The 14,496-nt window shown below is 30.6% G+C and overlaps 5 protein-coding genes and 1 pseudogene across 6 annotated transcripts, besides 2 other annotated features; all 6 read left to right on the top strand.

Moving 5' to 3' along the window:
- Nucleotides 1–1,200: 1,200 nt before the first annotated feature.
- TVAGG3_1033410 (FMN binding) lies at nucleotides 1,201–2,235 on the top strand (the record flags this gene model as incomplete). The annotated part of the gene is made up of 1 exon (XM_001303631.2): nucleotides 1,201–2,235. The coding sequence occupies one exon, from the start codon at nucleotides 1,201–1,203 to the stop codon at nucleotides 2,233–2,235; it is 1,035 nt and encodes a 344-aa protein (XP_001303632.1).
- Nucleotides 2,236–2,402: 167 nt separating this feature from the next.
- Nucleotides 2,403–2,586: a mobile genetic element.
- An 85-nt stretch (nucleotides 2,587–2,671) lies between these two features.
- On the top strand, nucleotides 2,672–3,130 carry TVAGG3_1033390 (NTF2-like family; the record flags this gene model as incomplete). Its single annotated transcript, XM_001303632.2, has 1 exon — nucleotides 2,672–3,067. The coding sequence occupies one exon, from the start codon at nucleotides 2,672–2,674 to the stop codon at nucleotides 3,065–3,067; it is 396 nt and encodes a 131-aa protein (XP_001303633.1).
- A 72-nt stretch (nucleotides 3,131–3,202) lies between these two features.
- TVAGG3_1033380 (A-type inclusion protein-related family) lies at nucleotides 3,203–5,697 on the top strand (the record flags this gene model as incomplete). Its single annotated transcript, XM_001303633.1, has 1 exon — nucleotides 3,274–5,697. One exon carries the CDS (start codon nucleotides 3,274–3,276, stop codon nucleotides 5,695–5,697), a length of 2,424 nt encoding a protein of 807 aa, XP_001303634.1.
- A 445-nt stretch (nucleotides 5,698–6,142) lies between these two features.
- TVAGG3_1033370 (ribosomal protein S14) lies at nucleotides 6,143–6,990 on the top strand (the record flags this gene model as incomplete). Its single annotated transcript, XM_001303634.2, has 1 exon — nucleotides 6,144–6,629. The coding sequence occupies one exon, from the start codon at nucleotides 6,144–6,146 to the stop codon at nucleotides 6,627–6,629; it is 486 nt and encodes a 161-aa protein (XP_001303635.1).
- Nucleotides 6,991–8,138: 1,148 nt separating this feature from the next.
- Nucleotides 8,139–14,496: part of a mobile genetic element that runs on past the window's edge.
- Nucleotides 9,069–9,782, top strand: TVAGG3_1033360 (uncharacterized protein; the record flags this gene model as incomplete). Its single annotated transcript, XM_051255260.1, has 1 exon — nucleotides 9,069–9,782. A coding segment is annotated over one exon (714 nt), but the record flags the coding sequence as incomplete, so codon positions are not given.
- On the top strand, nucleotides 11,649–12,531 carry TVAGG3_1033350 (annotated as a pseudogene). The gene has a single exon. A coding segment is annotated over exon 1 (883 nt).

Genomic DNA, 14,496 nt, shown 5'->3' with positions numbered 1-14,496 from the left:
TCTATTGGCGCATTTATTTCTACACGCCAATAAGGAAGGGAAAATTATAAGACACCATGGTGTCTTCAAAACGCTAATTTTTGATATTTTTAACAACCATAGATTTATATTGATAGAATAGTTATATAAAATTCGCCAGGTTGATCGTGGATGAAATGTCCAATGTTTTGAGGTATCATTATTCCATAAGAGCTGATTGAAAAATTTAAGCTAGATAGGTATAAAATTAATCGACTTTTATTTCAAAATCATCTATAGACGAAATAAAATTGGTAATAATCCGAACATTCGGTTAACCCATAGGACAAGGATTTTAATTTAATGCCAATAACATCCAAATCTTAGATTTCAGTCTATACAAAAGTAGAATATACTTGTGTAATCATGTCTAGTAATCAATATTTATCTATCATGTGGCATATAGAAACTCTACCAAAAGCAAGAACTCTATATGAGTGTATTTCAAAATTTAATAAAAAGATAATTAAAAGATTAAAATTCATCATAAGATTTCTGACAGATTTTCCCAATATCACAGCTTATTGGTTTTCAATTTTACCAACATAATGTTTTCAAATATCAATTCTCTGAAAATGCAAGAAACTCAACAAAAACTAGATAAATGCATTTTGGGTATTAACAAAGTGTTATATCTATTATAATATTTGAACTTCATTCATCAATAATTATTTTGAAGAAATTTTAACCATCAGCGTCTCCACATGGTGGAAGCAATCAACCCCCGGGGGACAAAACGGCATCCTTAACAAGAAATTGAATTTTTTCAAAGAAATTACCCATTCATCACAATTTTTCAATCGCGAAAAAAATAATTTAAATGCAATTGTTAATCGAAAATTTTGGTGCATACGATTATTTTTTCGGTGGTTAAAAATTAGAAATTTAGATTATGTATCATGTGTATATGATCTTTATTTTTTGACGATAAATTTATCGTACGCACCAAAATTTTTGCAATTCACCATTGAAATTTAAATTGCGAATTTTGATGCATATTCAGAAAAATGCTCGGTCGTTGACGCTCCCTTCGCATTTTTCTGAAAACGCACCAAAATTGCTAAATTGAATGCATCAAAAATTGGGAGATTATGTTTAACTATATTAGTGCATTTTACTCCTAAAAAATGTAAAACATATCGTTATTTTTGTGAGTTTGAATCAACTCTGAAAATCAATTTCATGGATTCGCTCTTTACTCCAGTAACTATTAATCACACAACAATCCAAAATAGATTCATGCGCTCAGCAACATTTATGCACGCATGTGATTCTAATGGATTTCCGAAGCCAGAACTGTTAAAATATTATAAAAACCTCGCTGATGGAAAGATGGGATTAATCGTTCCAGGATACTTTCATGTTCAGAAGGCTGGAAAGGCTGTACCTGGTCAAGGAGGTTTAGCTACTGATCAGCAAGCAGAAGCATGGAGATATATAGTTAAATATGTCCATGATCAAGGAAGCAAGATGATGTTTCAGCTCGCAGATGGCCGTTTTATCAAAAAAGGTCTCATCTTCAGAAGATATTTATCTGAAATGGAAATTTCCGAAATTATTGATAATTTCAGACTTGCTGCTAAGCGTGTACAGAACATAGGAGGCGATGGAATTCAAATTCATGCAGCTCACGGTTATCTTATTTCTCAATTTTTATCACCTTATACAAACAAACGCCAAGATCGCTATGGTGGCAGCCCAGAGAATAGGCGTCGTATACTCGTTGAGTTAGCCGACGCTATTCGTAAAGAATGCGGCAAAGAATTTTTAATTGCTGTCAAATACAACGGATCTGACTGTCTTGAAGGCGGATTTACACCAAACGATGCAGCAGAGACAGCAGCCGCAATCAAAGATGTTGATCTTTGGGAAGTTTCTTGCGGAATGCTTGATCCACGTTTAACAAGCAGATTCAACAGTAAATGGCTCACAAAGAAAGGCTATGAGAAGAAGATTGGATACAACCTTGATTATGTTCCAACAATTCGCGCAAAAACTGACGCAAAAATTGCTGTTTGTGGTGGATTGCGCTCTAAAGGTTCAATGATCAAATCAATCAAGCAAGGAGCTGATTTAGTTTCTATGAGCAGAGCAGCAATTGCTGATACTCACGTTGTTAAGCATTTAATGGAAGGACAAAACATCAAATGCATTGGCTGCAATAAGTGCTTTACACATATGATCTTTGGATCTGTTAAGTGCTATGTTTATAAATAAAAATTAATTTTCTGAGTTCAAATTTGTTAAATAAGTTTTTTAGCCTAAGAATTGTTGCTTGCGAAGCATTGAATCAAGTTTGGTATCTCACAAATAACAGTTTCTATAATAAATGGAAGAAATTTTCTCAGAAAAAGATATGATTCGGAGAAAATTATACTATTTCCAATGAGAATGAGATGGTAAAAGGCATGTAATTATAACATAGGCCTCTTACTCTTTCATTCCCATTAGAAATGTGAAAAACTTGTCTGAATACGTTAATTTGCAGACAAAGTTTCTCACATTTGTAGTAACTATTGCTGGCCATAATGTACTGATTATGTTGTAGTACATCATAGTCAGCAATTCTTCATGCAAGCCTTTGGAGAAATTGGATATGACTTTTGTAAAGCGTCAAATTCTTTTTTTTGTAAAGCGTCAAATTTTTTGATCAATGACTTCTCGAGAATCATTCGGTATTTCAAAGGTCTTGATTGATAAATTTCTCCCATTAATGTCAGTCAATCCTGCAGAAGCGATGAGATATTTTGCTATCGATGCAAAAATGATTTTTTCCAACTCAAAAGAAAATGATTTTCCAACAATCAATGGAAAACACGCAATATACGATTTTTTGCAAACATTCCCATTATTTAAGACAGAAGTAGCATCATATGATACACATACAATCCCAGGAGAGCCAACATATACAGTTACTGTTATTTCGGGTCTGATTTATTTTGGAGCAAAGACATCACTTCGAATGTTTATGTCATTCCATGTAGAACAAAGAGATAATGATCGCACAGCTCTAATTCGAGCTATGACATTCAAGATCTTTGATGATTAACCATGACAATGCTAGCATTGTTCTTGTAGTATACTATCCTATTATTGTTGTTTCCATACTTGTAATAAAATATTAATTTATTTGTAAGAAAACTTAGATTTTTATAAATACATTAAATACTCATGTGATATTCTTGTTTTTTCCCATAAGACTTCAAGAATGATTTTGAGATTCTTGAGAATTTAGAAATTTTAAACGTTCACTTCATGAATACAGCTTTGAGCAGTCTGATTAAGTCAATTAATGCAAACAATCAGAAAATCGATGTATTAGAAGTAACTCTACAACAATTCATTGAAAATTCCGAATATGATCCAATTAATCTTCAAGAATTATGTGATAATAAAGATTTTCCCAAACTTTGTCAATATTTATCAGCAGTGATCGTCGATAATCCTATACCAAATCCAAAAGATGGAGATATGCCATCAATTGTCACTCTCGTTCTAAAATATTTAATCACGTTATCTTCAAAACATCCGGTTTTACTTGATATCATATCTTTAAATTCAAATTTAAACCTTTTAATACCAGCTTTCTTTGCTAAAAACTATGACAATACGAAAATAATTAGTAAATCAATGAATCATTTGTTCTTACCATTGAAATTCTTAGCATATATTTTTTCCACTCAAAGAAATGCATTTACATCAGCAGAAGCTTCTTCGCTATTAATAGGCATCATTAATTGTTTACTTTCAAACCCCCAAGTTGCAGCTTGGGCGGCAACTGTAATGGCAAATATCGCATTTTCCAATGACTCATTCTTAACTTACGTCAGACAAAGTCCTCACTTTAAATCGCTTAAAGATCAAGTTACAGCATTAATAACTTCATCAGATCAATGTGCTATGATAGCAGGACTAGCATTGTCAGTTATACTATTTCCAAATACTGTTGATTATGAAACAGTAGTTTCAGCTGCGATGGAAGTTCTTCAAGAAAAAGTTCCATTCCCTCTTTTACCACATTTAGTCAACATCATAATAACAAAGTCTGTGAAAAAGATCTCTTGTCAAAATATAATTGATAGCTTACTTAATTCATTGCTAATTTATGATTCATTTTCTGCTTACGAATTATTGAAAACTGCACTTACTCTATGTGAGAATGGTATTTTCACTAACAATAAAGAACTGATCAAGAAGCTGCTATTATTTGCAATTAATGATGATAGTCCATACTTATCAATTGCAACTTCGAAATTAGTTCAAGAACTTATGATTTCCTTCCCGAATATATTTACTGATTTAGATGCTGATGATAAAATATTTAAGAGATGTCTAAGAAAGTTCATTGAAAAGAAGAATATTGAAGAGACAGAAAAACTTGAAACAATTTTAGTAATAATGCGTTGCTTATTCATGAATAAGATAATATCTCCGGTTCTGGCTGAAATCTTGCAAATACAAGAAGAAAATATATTTATGCAATTGATGAGAAATATTGAAAGCAATAATGCATACTTATCATTGCAAATCTTTCACTTCATTCTGCGCTGCGCATCTCAGTTTGACAGCTGGAGCGTTAGGCTTACAAAAGTCATTATTGATTCTCATTTTGCAGCTCTTTTAGCCCACATATTACTGAGATCATCAAACAAGTCAGCAACAGCAGATGCTATTTCAGCCCTGGCATTATTGACAAATAATAATCGTAATATTTTCTTTGATGATTTAGTTGGCGCTTTTAACTTAACTGGAAGACAAACTGAAGAAGAAATAGAAGCTATTAGAGCAGAAAATGCAAAGATAAATATGGAAGCAGATGAAATGATTAGAAAGGCAGGACTTGAATATGAAAATGTTGTTGATAAATGCAATTCCATGAAAGAAGAGCTCTCTGAAGAAAGGAATCAGACTAAAATAAAGATTGAATCATTGTCAAAAGTTAAAGCTAAATATAATGATTTATTAGAAATTGCATATAAGCAAAAACAAAAGATCAAAGCTACAAGGAAGAGAAACAAAGAACTTGAAATCCAGCTGAAAGAAATGGAGTTCCGAATTGAAGCTATTCAAACAGAGAATGATAGAATCCAACAAAAGCTTTCAAAACATAAAATCCTGAAGGACCAGCATAAACTAATCACATCTAAATGTAATGAATTTCAGAAGCAGAATCAGGAACTTCGGGCATCTTTAGATTTTGCAAATGAAATGCTTGATAAGAAGAAGAAACAGATTGAAACTCTTCAATCAGACAATGCTTCTAAAGAAGAAACCATTGCATCAACACAATCCAATCATTCACATGCTCAAGATACAATAAGTTCATTGCAAAAATCTGTTTCAGGATTATCAGATGAAAATGCTAAGCTCAAGCGAAGAGTTCAAGAACTTCAAAGTCAGCTCGAAGCAGAGCAAGCTAAAAATGATAATCTTGAAACAACTAATGTTCTTCTCAGAGATGAAATTGCGAAATTATCGGCTAAGCAATTTGATGTTGAAGCATTCAAAGCTAAATACGATGAAGAAAAGAATAAACTCAAAATTAAGCTGATTAATATCGAGCGAGATCGTAAAAAGTGGGAAACAACTGCTAAATTTGCCAACCGCGTTGGAATTGTTAAAAATTTGGCAGTTCATGATGTGTATGGAAGTGTATTTGAGAAAATGACTCTCAAATAAAGTATTTAATTGTATTGTTGTTTTATTAAACATTTGTTATTAATTTTGATTACTATTCCATTTGTTATTTGCAAGAATTTCGTTTTTTGATCTGAATAAGGTATATGGCTCTGTTTGACAAACTAGAATGTTTTTCTACTATGAGTTTTGATGTTTTTTATATGTTTAATAAAGCCATGTAAGTGATATTTTTGATATCAAAACTATCTGAACAGAATGGCTTCTGAGTGAAATACTGAATTCCATTGTATCTCAATTCATATGTTTGATTAATTAAATAGTGTATGTCCGTGTTGATTTACAGATATCCAAATGATTTTTCGATAACAACTTTTTAAATGCAAATATTAGTTGTTTATATTATGAAAACAACAAAATCGTTGAATTCAAACTCAAGCCTGCCAAAGAATTTCTATCGTCGGCGGTTTTTGTTCTGGTCTTTTATAATGTCTGCTCTAGAACAAGCTCCACAGGCAGCTGCAGCCGAACAGGCAGCCGCCGCAACATCCAAGAAGGATGTCCAGCTCGGCCCAGTTAAGCGTGATGGCGAAATCGTTATGGGTGTTGCTCACATCTATGCTTCCAAGAACGATACATTTGTTCACGTTACAGATCTTTCTGGCTCTGAAACACTCGCTCGCTGCACAGGTGGTATCGCTGTTCGTGCTCAGCGTGATGAAGCTACACCATACGCTGCTATGCTTGCCGCTCAGGCCGTCGCTGCTCGTCTTAAAGAGCTCGGCGTTGATGGCGTTCACATCAAGTTCCGCGGTGAAGGTGGCTCATCCCGCCGCCTCCCAGCCCAGGGCGCTCAATCCGCCCTCCGCGCCCTCGCTCGTGCTGGCGTTAAGATTGGCCGTATCGAGGATGTTACACCACTCCCACACGACTCTACACGCAGGAAGGGTGGTCGCCGTGGTCGCCGTCTCTAAATCAAAATGATTCCTAGGATAAAGTTTATTCTATTTAACTCACATGAAGATAGAATCGTTATAAATGATAAATAAAGCTTACATCCCATTTTATATTGATTTAACTATACAAATCGTTGCAGCGGAACAAATGTTGCATTTCGATTGTTCTATTATAAGGGATAAGCTTCATAATCTTTTTTTAATATGTATCATCTGAGAGTTTTCTGTTACAAAATAGAATTTTATGAAAAATTTGCAATATGTTCAAAGGGGAGAGCGTTTTGATTCTATTAAACTTTTGGCCGAGAAAATCAGCTCATATACTGTAAGAACATATTTTGATATGAAAGTTAATTGAAAATTCATTTCATTTTGTAGTAGTAGGATAGGAAGGGGTGTGTGACTTTTTTTGTTACGTCTATATATAGATGAAGGTATATTTTCACATCTTCTATATATAGATGATATAAAAATTTTTTCTTACGTTTTTTAAGTCATGAATTCGTAAGAAAGCGCGACATTATTAAATAAATTAGTAATAAATATTATATACTAAACACATTTTAAAAAATTAACATTAATTTTAAAATAATTTATTTTTTTATCTTTTATAAAAGAAGCTATATATAGATGATGTCAGATATTCCGCGATTAATTAAACATTGTTTAAATCCTGAATGGGTTAAACTTCAATTTAAAAATGAAGATTGTGAATTATTAAATGAATATGAAAGCCAAAATAAGCTAATGAGGTATAAATATAATGATAAAGAATATTTAATTTCATGGAATCAATGGAGTCATAATCAAAGACCTCATAAACGAGAAGAAGAAATTGAAAATAATGAAATGGAAATCATTGATGACATTAAAGAGGATGGAATTCCTAAATTTTGTAGAAAAACCTTTAGAACTAAGTTAGGAGCATATAAACGTAGAGTATTAAATCCTGAATATCTTAAACATCAATTTAAAAAGGAAGACTGTGAATTATTAAACGCTAATGAATATGAAAATGCTAAATCAAAACTGAGATATAAATATATTGGAAGTGATGAAAGATGCAAAGATAAAGATAAAGTTTATTCAGTTTCATATAATAACTGGCACACGTTAGGGATAAGAAAACATTTAGGAGATTATGGTAAAAGTTCCGAATTCTTCAAATCTAGTATGTACGAGAGAATAAAAGAAATTAGAAATAATTATTTTCATGAATGAAATAAAAAATAAAAAAATAAACTTTAAAAATTCATGTCTTACATTTTTGAATAATTTATTTTTATTTTGTATGAAATGAGCGTCAAGACTAACGACGTTAAAAAATTGGGATTCACAAATGAGGAAATAAAGGATATATTAGATGAGATGTGTTATGAAGTTAGTAAATATTATTTAAGAAATTGTCAAAAATTTGCTGAGTTATTAAATGATTTAGATTATGATGGAAAAATGAATAGATATGATGTTATAAATTTCTTATATCCTACATCTGAAGAAGAAAAACCAAAAGAACCTGATGTTTTCCCTGAATATTATGAAGAACGGATTAAAGATGATGAATACGATGAAATTGAAATTGAAAGACTGAAAAAAATAAGAGATGAAATAGATGAAAAAATTAAGGAATTAAGAGAAGTTGAAAAATATAATGAAAATGAAGTAGAGGATTTAATGAATATCCCAGCTTCAGAATCAGAAGTTCAGAAATCTCATGAAGAAAGATATAAAAATTATGTCTCAGAATCAACACAAAATTTATTAGATGGTGAAATAGACGAAACACTTTCAGAAGAAGGTACTAAATTTATTCGTAAACATAAGTTACAATTTATTGATAATGAAGAATACCCCTGTATCCTACTTTCACCACCTTTAGATTCCGAAAAATTCAAAAAAGCTCTTAAAATGTGACATATGCAACTAATACGATTAAGAAAGAAGATCATGATATTTACACAAATTATTATTTAAATAAATGCACAGGTGTTGATAAAGTTTTTGATTTATTAGATAAAATATCAAAAGAAACCACTGGAACCTATAAAATTTTGTGTGATTGTGGTTTCATTATTGAAGATACCAATAATGTTTCATATGAAAGAACAGCACCGAAGGAAGACGAAGTGGAAAGGGCTATACCATTCGTTATTAAGAACATAAAAGATATGAAAACTTATAAACATTATATTTATTCATTTATTTCAGAAAAAATGGAAGCAACCCATAAAACATCTTCTCATCATTTTATAGCTATTCATACATTCCTTTTCAAAGTTGTGAAATTAAATAAGACAGGAATTAGATTTAATGTATCAGGGTACGCATTCTTGAGTAAATTAAAATGTATTCGTCACGTCGCAGATGATAAAAATTTATGTGTTCTTAATTCATTTTATGGGCTTTAAAAAATAAACTTTATTTTTATTTATTTTTTAATTTTTTATTCTTACATAAATGAACAAAAACGGAACAGCTAAAATGAATGATAATCAAATTAGAGCAGAAGGTAGAAGGTTATTTAAACGCTTCTATAACATTCCTGATGGTGTTAATCCTAAAACTCGTAGAAGTTATTTAAATGAAGCAATAGATTCATATGAAGGGTTTGACATTTCATCAGAAAGTGAGAGATTAGCGAGAATGTTAAATGTTAATATTGATTTCTATTATTGTGATCCTCAACCAGAAGACGTGGACATAAATAAGGTAGACTTTCCATTAGTGGATTCAATAATGATAGATCCAGAATTTGAAACAGTAAATATTTTATTAACACAGAGTCCATGTGGAAAACTTCACGCTGACAGAATAACAGACGTTGAAGCACTCACCGGCTATAGAGTTTGTCCATATTGTAAAGAAGAAGTTTATTCTATCCGTGATGATCCAGAAAGGAAAAACCAAAGAAGATTTTTAAAGCATTGTGAGAAATGTAAAGAAAATAATGGAAGATTAATTCAAGACGTTCAATTGCAAAAGACCCAGCAACCATATGCACCACATATTACGAAACAGAAGATATATCAGTGGTTATTAGCTCATAATTTGCAGGAATATTATCAACCGACAAGATATTATATTACTTTTGACTTTGAAACATTAGAGACTAAAGAAGAATTACAACTTTCTGAGTGTGCAACTTTGAACGCTTACTTAAAACCATTCATGGTATCATCAACGGTTAAATTAAATGATAAAACATATACGAGGAATTTTTGCTTAACTTCGAGTGATTCTTTTATTTCTGATTGGATTGAGTTTTTATTTTCAACCTGTTCATTAGTTGCTAAATCAAATATTGAATAATATGAAGAATTAATGAAGCCGCAAACGGCGGGGACTTTGTCTCATACATTAAATGAAAAACAGAAGGAAGCATTTAAAGAACTTCTAGATGAGGAATTCAATAAAGTGAATATCATAGGTTTTAATCGGGAAAGTTTGATTTAAATTTAATTCTTCGTGATTTAAACACTGCAAAATGGAAAATAAAATCAATGCTGTGTTCATCTTCACAATTTAAGCAAATCATTGTAAAGAAAACAAACGTTCCATATGAATTGAGATTTATTGACATCAGAAATTATATAGCGGGTGGACATTAGACCAATTCACTCAAGATTTCGGAAACAATAAATCACGTGTTAAATCCTTTTTCCCTTATCAATTCATCACGTGGGAAAATTACGAAGAAGAATTATATAAAGAGGAACCATTCACGAAAGATTCATTTTATTCAGCATTAACCCAAGAAACTATATCAGATACTGATTATCAAATATATCTCAATGATGCTAAAAATTTTAAGAATAGATTAGAATATTTTATTCATTATTGCAATAAAGATGTTGAAATTATGATTGACCCAATTGATAAAATTATTGAAGAAACATTTGTTTATAAAATTGACATGCTTCATAATCTTTCTTTATCATCGAATGCTTCAATGATTCGTTACGCTTTAGCATATAAAAACTTTAATCCTAATGAAAAATATCCTGAGGAAGAGATAGAATCAAGTTTTGAATTAACGAAAAAGTATTGGAAATATAAAATTGAATCATATAAGAAACAAGATGAAAAAGCAGAAAGGGATACTAAAAATAATGTTTCAATGGATGATTTTCAATACTATCACGATTTAATCCTTTCATCTAAATGTAAAATGTGTGGTAAAGCGTTTACATATGCAAATAAACCAACATTGGATAGAATCGATAATGAAAAACCACATACCAAAGAAAATTGTCAGTTAATGTGTTGTTATTGCAATGTCGTAAAATCAAATAAAGATGAAGATGTTCAACGTTTAAGAATCAATTTAAGAAATTACGCATTAAAAAATAATTTACCAATGACTTTAGATTCAGTTGAAGCTTATCACATTCTCCGTAATGGAATTACTGGTGGTTTATCAAATGTTCAACATAGAGTAAATCTTAAAGGAATCACGCACATTAATAAACTTTCATATAATCCAGAAACTAAAACTGTATCAAATGAGGACACCACCAACATTATGACTCATTTCGTTGGTGTTGATTTTAATTCATTATATCCTTCATCATTTTCATCTAATCCTCATGATTTCATTCAATATACTGACCATAAAATGTATATGCCGGGAAGATTGAATGGTGTTATCATTTGTGATACAGCAACAAAGAAAGCAAAAGCACTGGGAATAATTAAGAAGAAAAATACTTTATTCGTGGCTGAAGTAAAGGGTCACATTGATGAAAAATACATTAATGATTACATAAACTTTTTACCGATAATAAGAAACTTAGATATTATCACAGATGAAAAAACAATTGGCAGTTTTATGTATAATTACATGAAATCAAACAATCTACCAGTTGACCAGAAACAGAGAAATTAACTCAGTTAGCATCAACACACAACCAATATCAACCATTTTCTTCTTATTATCTTTGGTATCTAATCGACAGATTTCATTTTATCATTGATGATATTCAATCAATTTTAACATTTACGAAAAACACTTGTTTTAATGAATTTGCGAACGAATTTATGAACGAAAGACAAAAGGCTGAATTAGAAGGAAATAAAGGAAAAAGTTTATTTTGCAAAATTTCACTTAATGGATCATATGGTTACGATGCAATGAATACACAAAATTACGCAAAGACTAAAATAATGAATGCACAGAAGGCACGCGTTGCATGTATGTCAAATAAGTTTAAAACATAAGAGAAATAGGTGAAGATACATATCAAGTGATGCTTAAAGATAGATTTTATAGATGTGATACATGTTTACAAGAGGCATTCTTCACTTTAGATAATGCTAAATACTGGTATTTGGTTTTCATTTATGATTTTATGTATAAATGCATGAATGTTAATCGTTTTCATTTCATTGAAGGTGATACTGATTCATCTTATTGGGCAATCGCTGGCGACCCAAATCTTCCTAACACTCAAGCATTTCAAGCAATTGTTACCGATAAACAATTTTATGATAAAAACATTTTCAAATTCGCACCTTTTGATTTCTTTTGTTTTGATGAGAAATTTAAACCTAAATTAAAGAATAAAGCTGAAGAAAAAGCACATGAGAAAAAATTATTGGTTTAGCAATTGAGAAACAAGGTGATAACATGGTTGCTTTATGTCCTAAGTGTTATACATCATTCAACGGTTCAATTGATGGAAGTGATTTTAAAAAGATTGCACAAAAAGTGAAAGGTGTTAGTTTACGACAAAATAAGCAATTAACACCTAAAAATTATTTGGATATAATAAATGATAAATTGATATTTGATGGTCAGAATATTAATTTACAACTTAAAAACGGGTCAATGACTCGCTTAACAATCGGTAAGACTGCATTAACAGGAGCACACACTAAGGCTGTATGTTGTGAAAATGGATGTTGTATGCCATTTATTTAATACAATTTAAAATTTTATTTTTAATGAAATGCCACAGAAGAGACAAAAGGAACCGTTAATGATGGTTTTGATACTATGATTCAAAGAGGTGGGCACCCTTAAAACACTTATTTTTTTTTATATAAATGGATAACACAGATTTAAAAATTTTAATTGATGATTTAGTACTTAATCAAAATTTTCTTAGTTATTATGAATTAAAATCATATCTCCAAAAACATAATAATAATATAACGGGTGATGATATGGAATATTATTATCCATATTATAAAAATGAAATTTTGAAATATCATAATAAAATAATTTCTGAAATTAAAGACAAAATTAAAAATAATGAATATACAAAGGGAAAAACTAAATCACAACTTAAACAGTTGAAAGATTTCAAAAATAAAGTATTAACAGAAGAAGATATTGATGGATTATATAATTTATATAATCCTGAGCCACAAAAGCCAAAGCCGAGGTCTAAAGTAGCAAATGTTCAACAGCCAAATGTTCAACAGCTAAAGGTGCAAAACGCCCAGGTCCTTCAGACCATAAATGAAGCACAAGCTTTAATTTATGATTCATTAGTTAAACCATATTCAGCCCGACTTTTAAATGAAGATCAACTTTTGGAATTCATCCTTCAACATAAACTCGAAGCGGGAAAGTATATCAAACCTTTATATACAGCATATTTAAAACAAATGAATAGAATACATCCAGAATTAATGAAGGGGGGAATGAAATCCAAAATCAAAGCAGATAAAATTAAACCACTTGCAACACCAAAACCTCCAACGACAGTACCGCCTCCTCCTTCAGTTAATCCTTCATCATTCACTTTATTATATCCATTTCAAACATTAAAGAAGCAAAAAGATTTTAAAAAGTATTTCAAAATATTAAATAAACCAACTGACCCAAAAATTCAACCGTTAAAGGAAAAATTTAGTCGCCCTTCATTTGCACCATATCCATATTCATACGAAATCGATCATTTAGAATATTCAAAAGGAAACGTTACTTATTTATTCGCAATTAACATTAACACTAGATATTTATATTGCATTCCAGTGAAAGGGAAAACAGAACAGGAAACAAGAAGAGCTATTCAATACTTACTAGATCATGAAAGAGTAGATAATATCAGGGGTGATGGTGATAAAGGATTTCAGGCAACTATGACTCATTATTTCCCACAAATTAATTTTTTCTTTTCATCCTCTCCATATACGTTTCATAATAAAATAGTTGATGCGGTAATGAGAACTCTTAGAGATGCGTTAGGGGTTAACGGTCAGATATACTGGGATGGAAATCATGACTCCATCATACAACAGTTAGTATATTATTACAATAATACATGGCATAGAACAATAAACATGAAACCAGTGGAAATGAAAAATGATATTTCAAAAGAATGGGAATATATTAGAAAGCAAATGGAAAGGTTGAATGATGTTAAACGTGAACAAATTAATTCGGGGCTCATGAATTTTAAACAAGGGGATAAAGTTTTGATTCATCTCGATTATGGAAAAACTGATAAATCAATGACAAAAAGAAGACGAAGATTTGACACAATAGCTGAATTTGTTAGATATATTAACGGCAATGCATTAGTTGAAGTTGACAATAAATTAATAGAAATTCCAATTTATTTTATTACCCATTATATTTAAATAATATTTAATTTTTTTAATTCGTAAGAAATGAGTGACAACGAAGCAGCCAAGAGTCCAGACGATGAATATAAAAAGAAACTAAACAGAATTAAATCAAAAATATGCTATTACAAAAAGAAGCCGCAATGTGGTGGGGTTGAAAACAATAAAGAAATAATCGAAAAATTAGAAACTTATCGTTCAATCATTAAACTGAGTGAAGCAAAAATAAAAGAATTTAATAGAATAAATAAATTGGTTGGAAGAGATGAATTTAATAAATATGAATTTTTAAACTCAATCCAAATTTAAT

Source organism: Trichomonas vaginalis, chromosome I (genome assembly GCF_026262505.1).
Source record: "Trichomonas vaginalis G3 chromosome I, whole genome shotgun sequence".
NCBI lineage: Eukaryota > Parabasalia > Trichomonadida > Trichomonadidae > Trichomonas > Trichomonas vaginalis.
The sequence above is the reverse complement of the archived record's forward strand: the minus strand, read 5'-3'. Positions and strand labels throughout refer to the sequence as shown.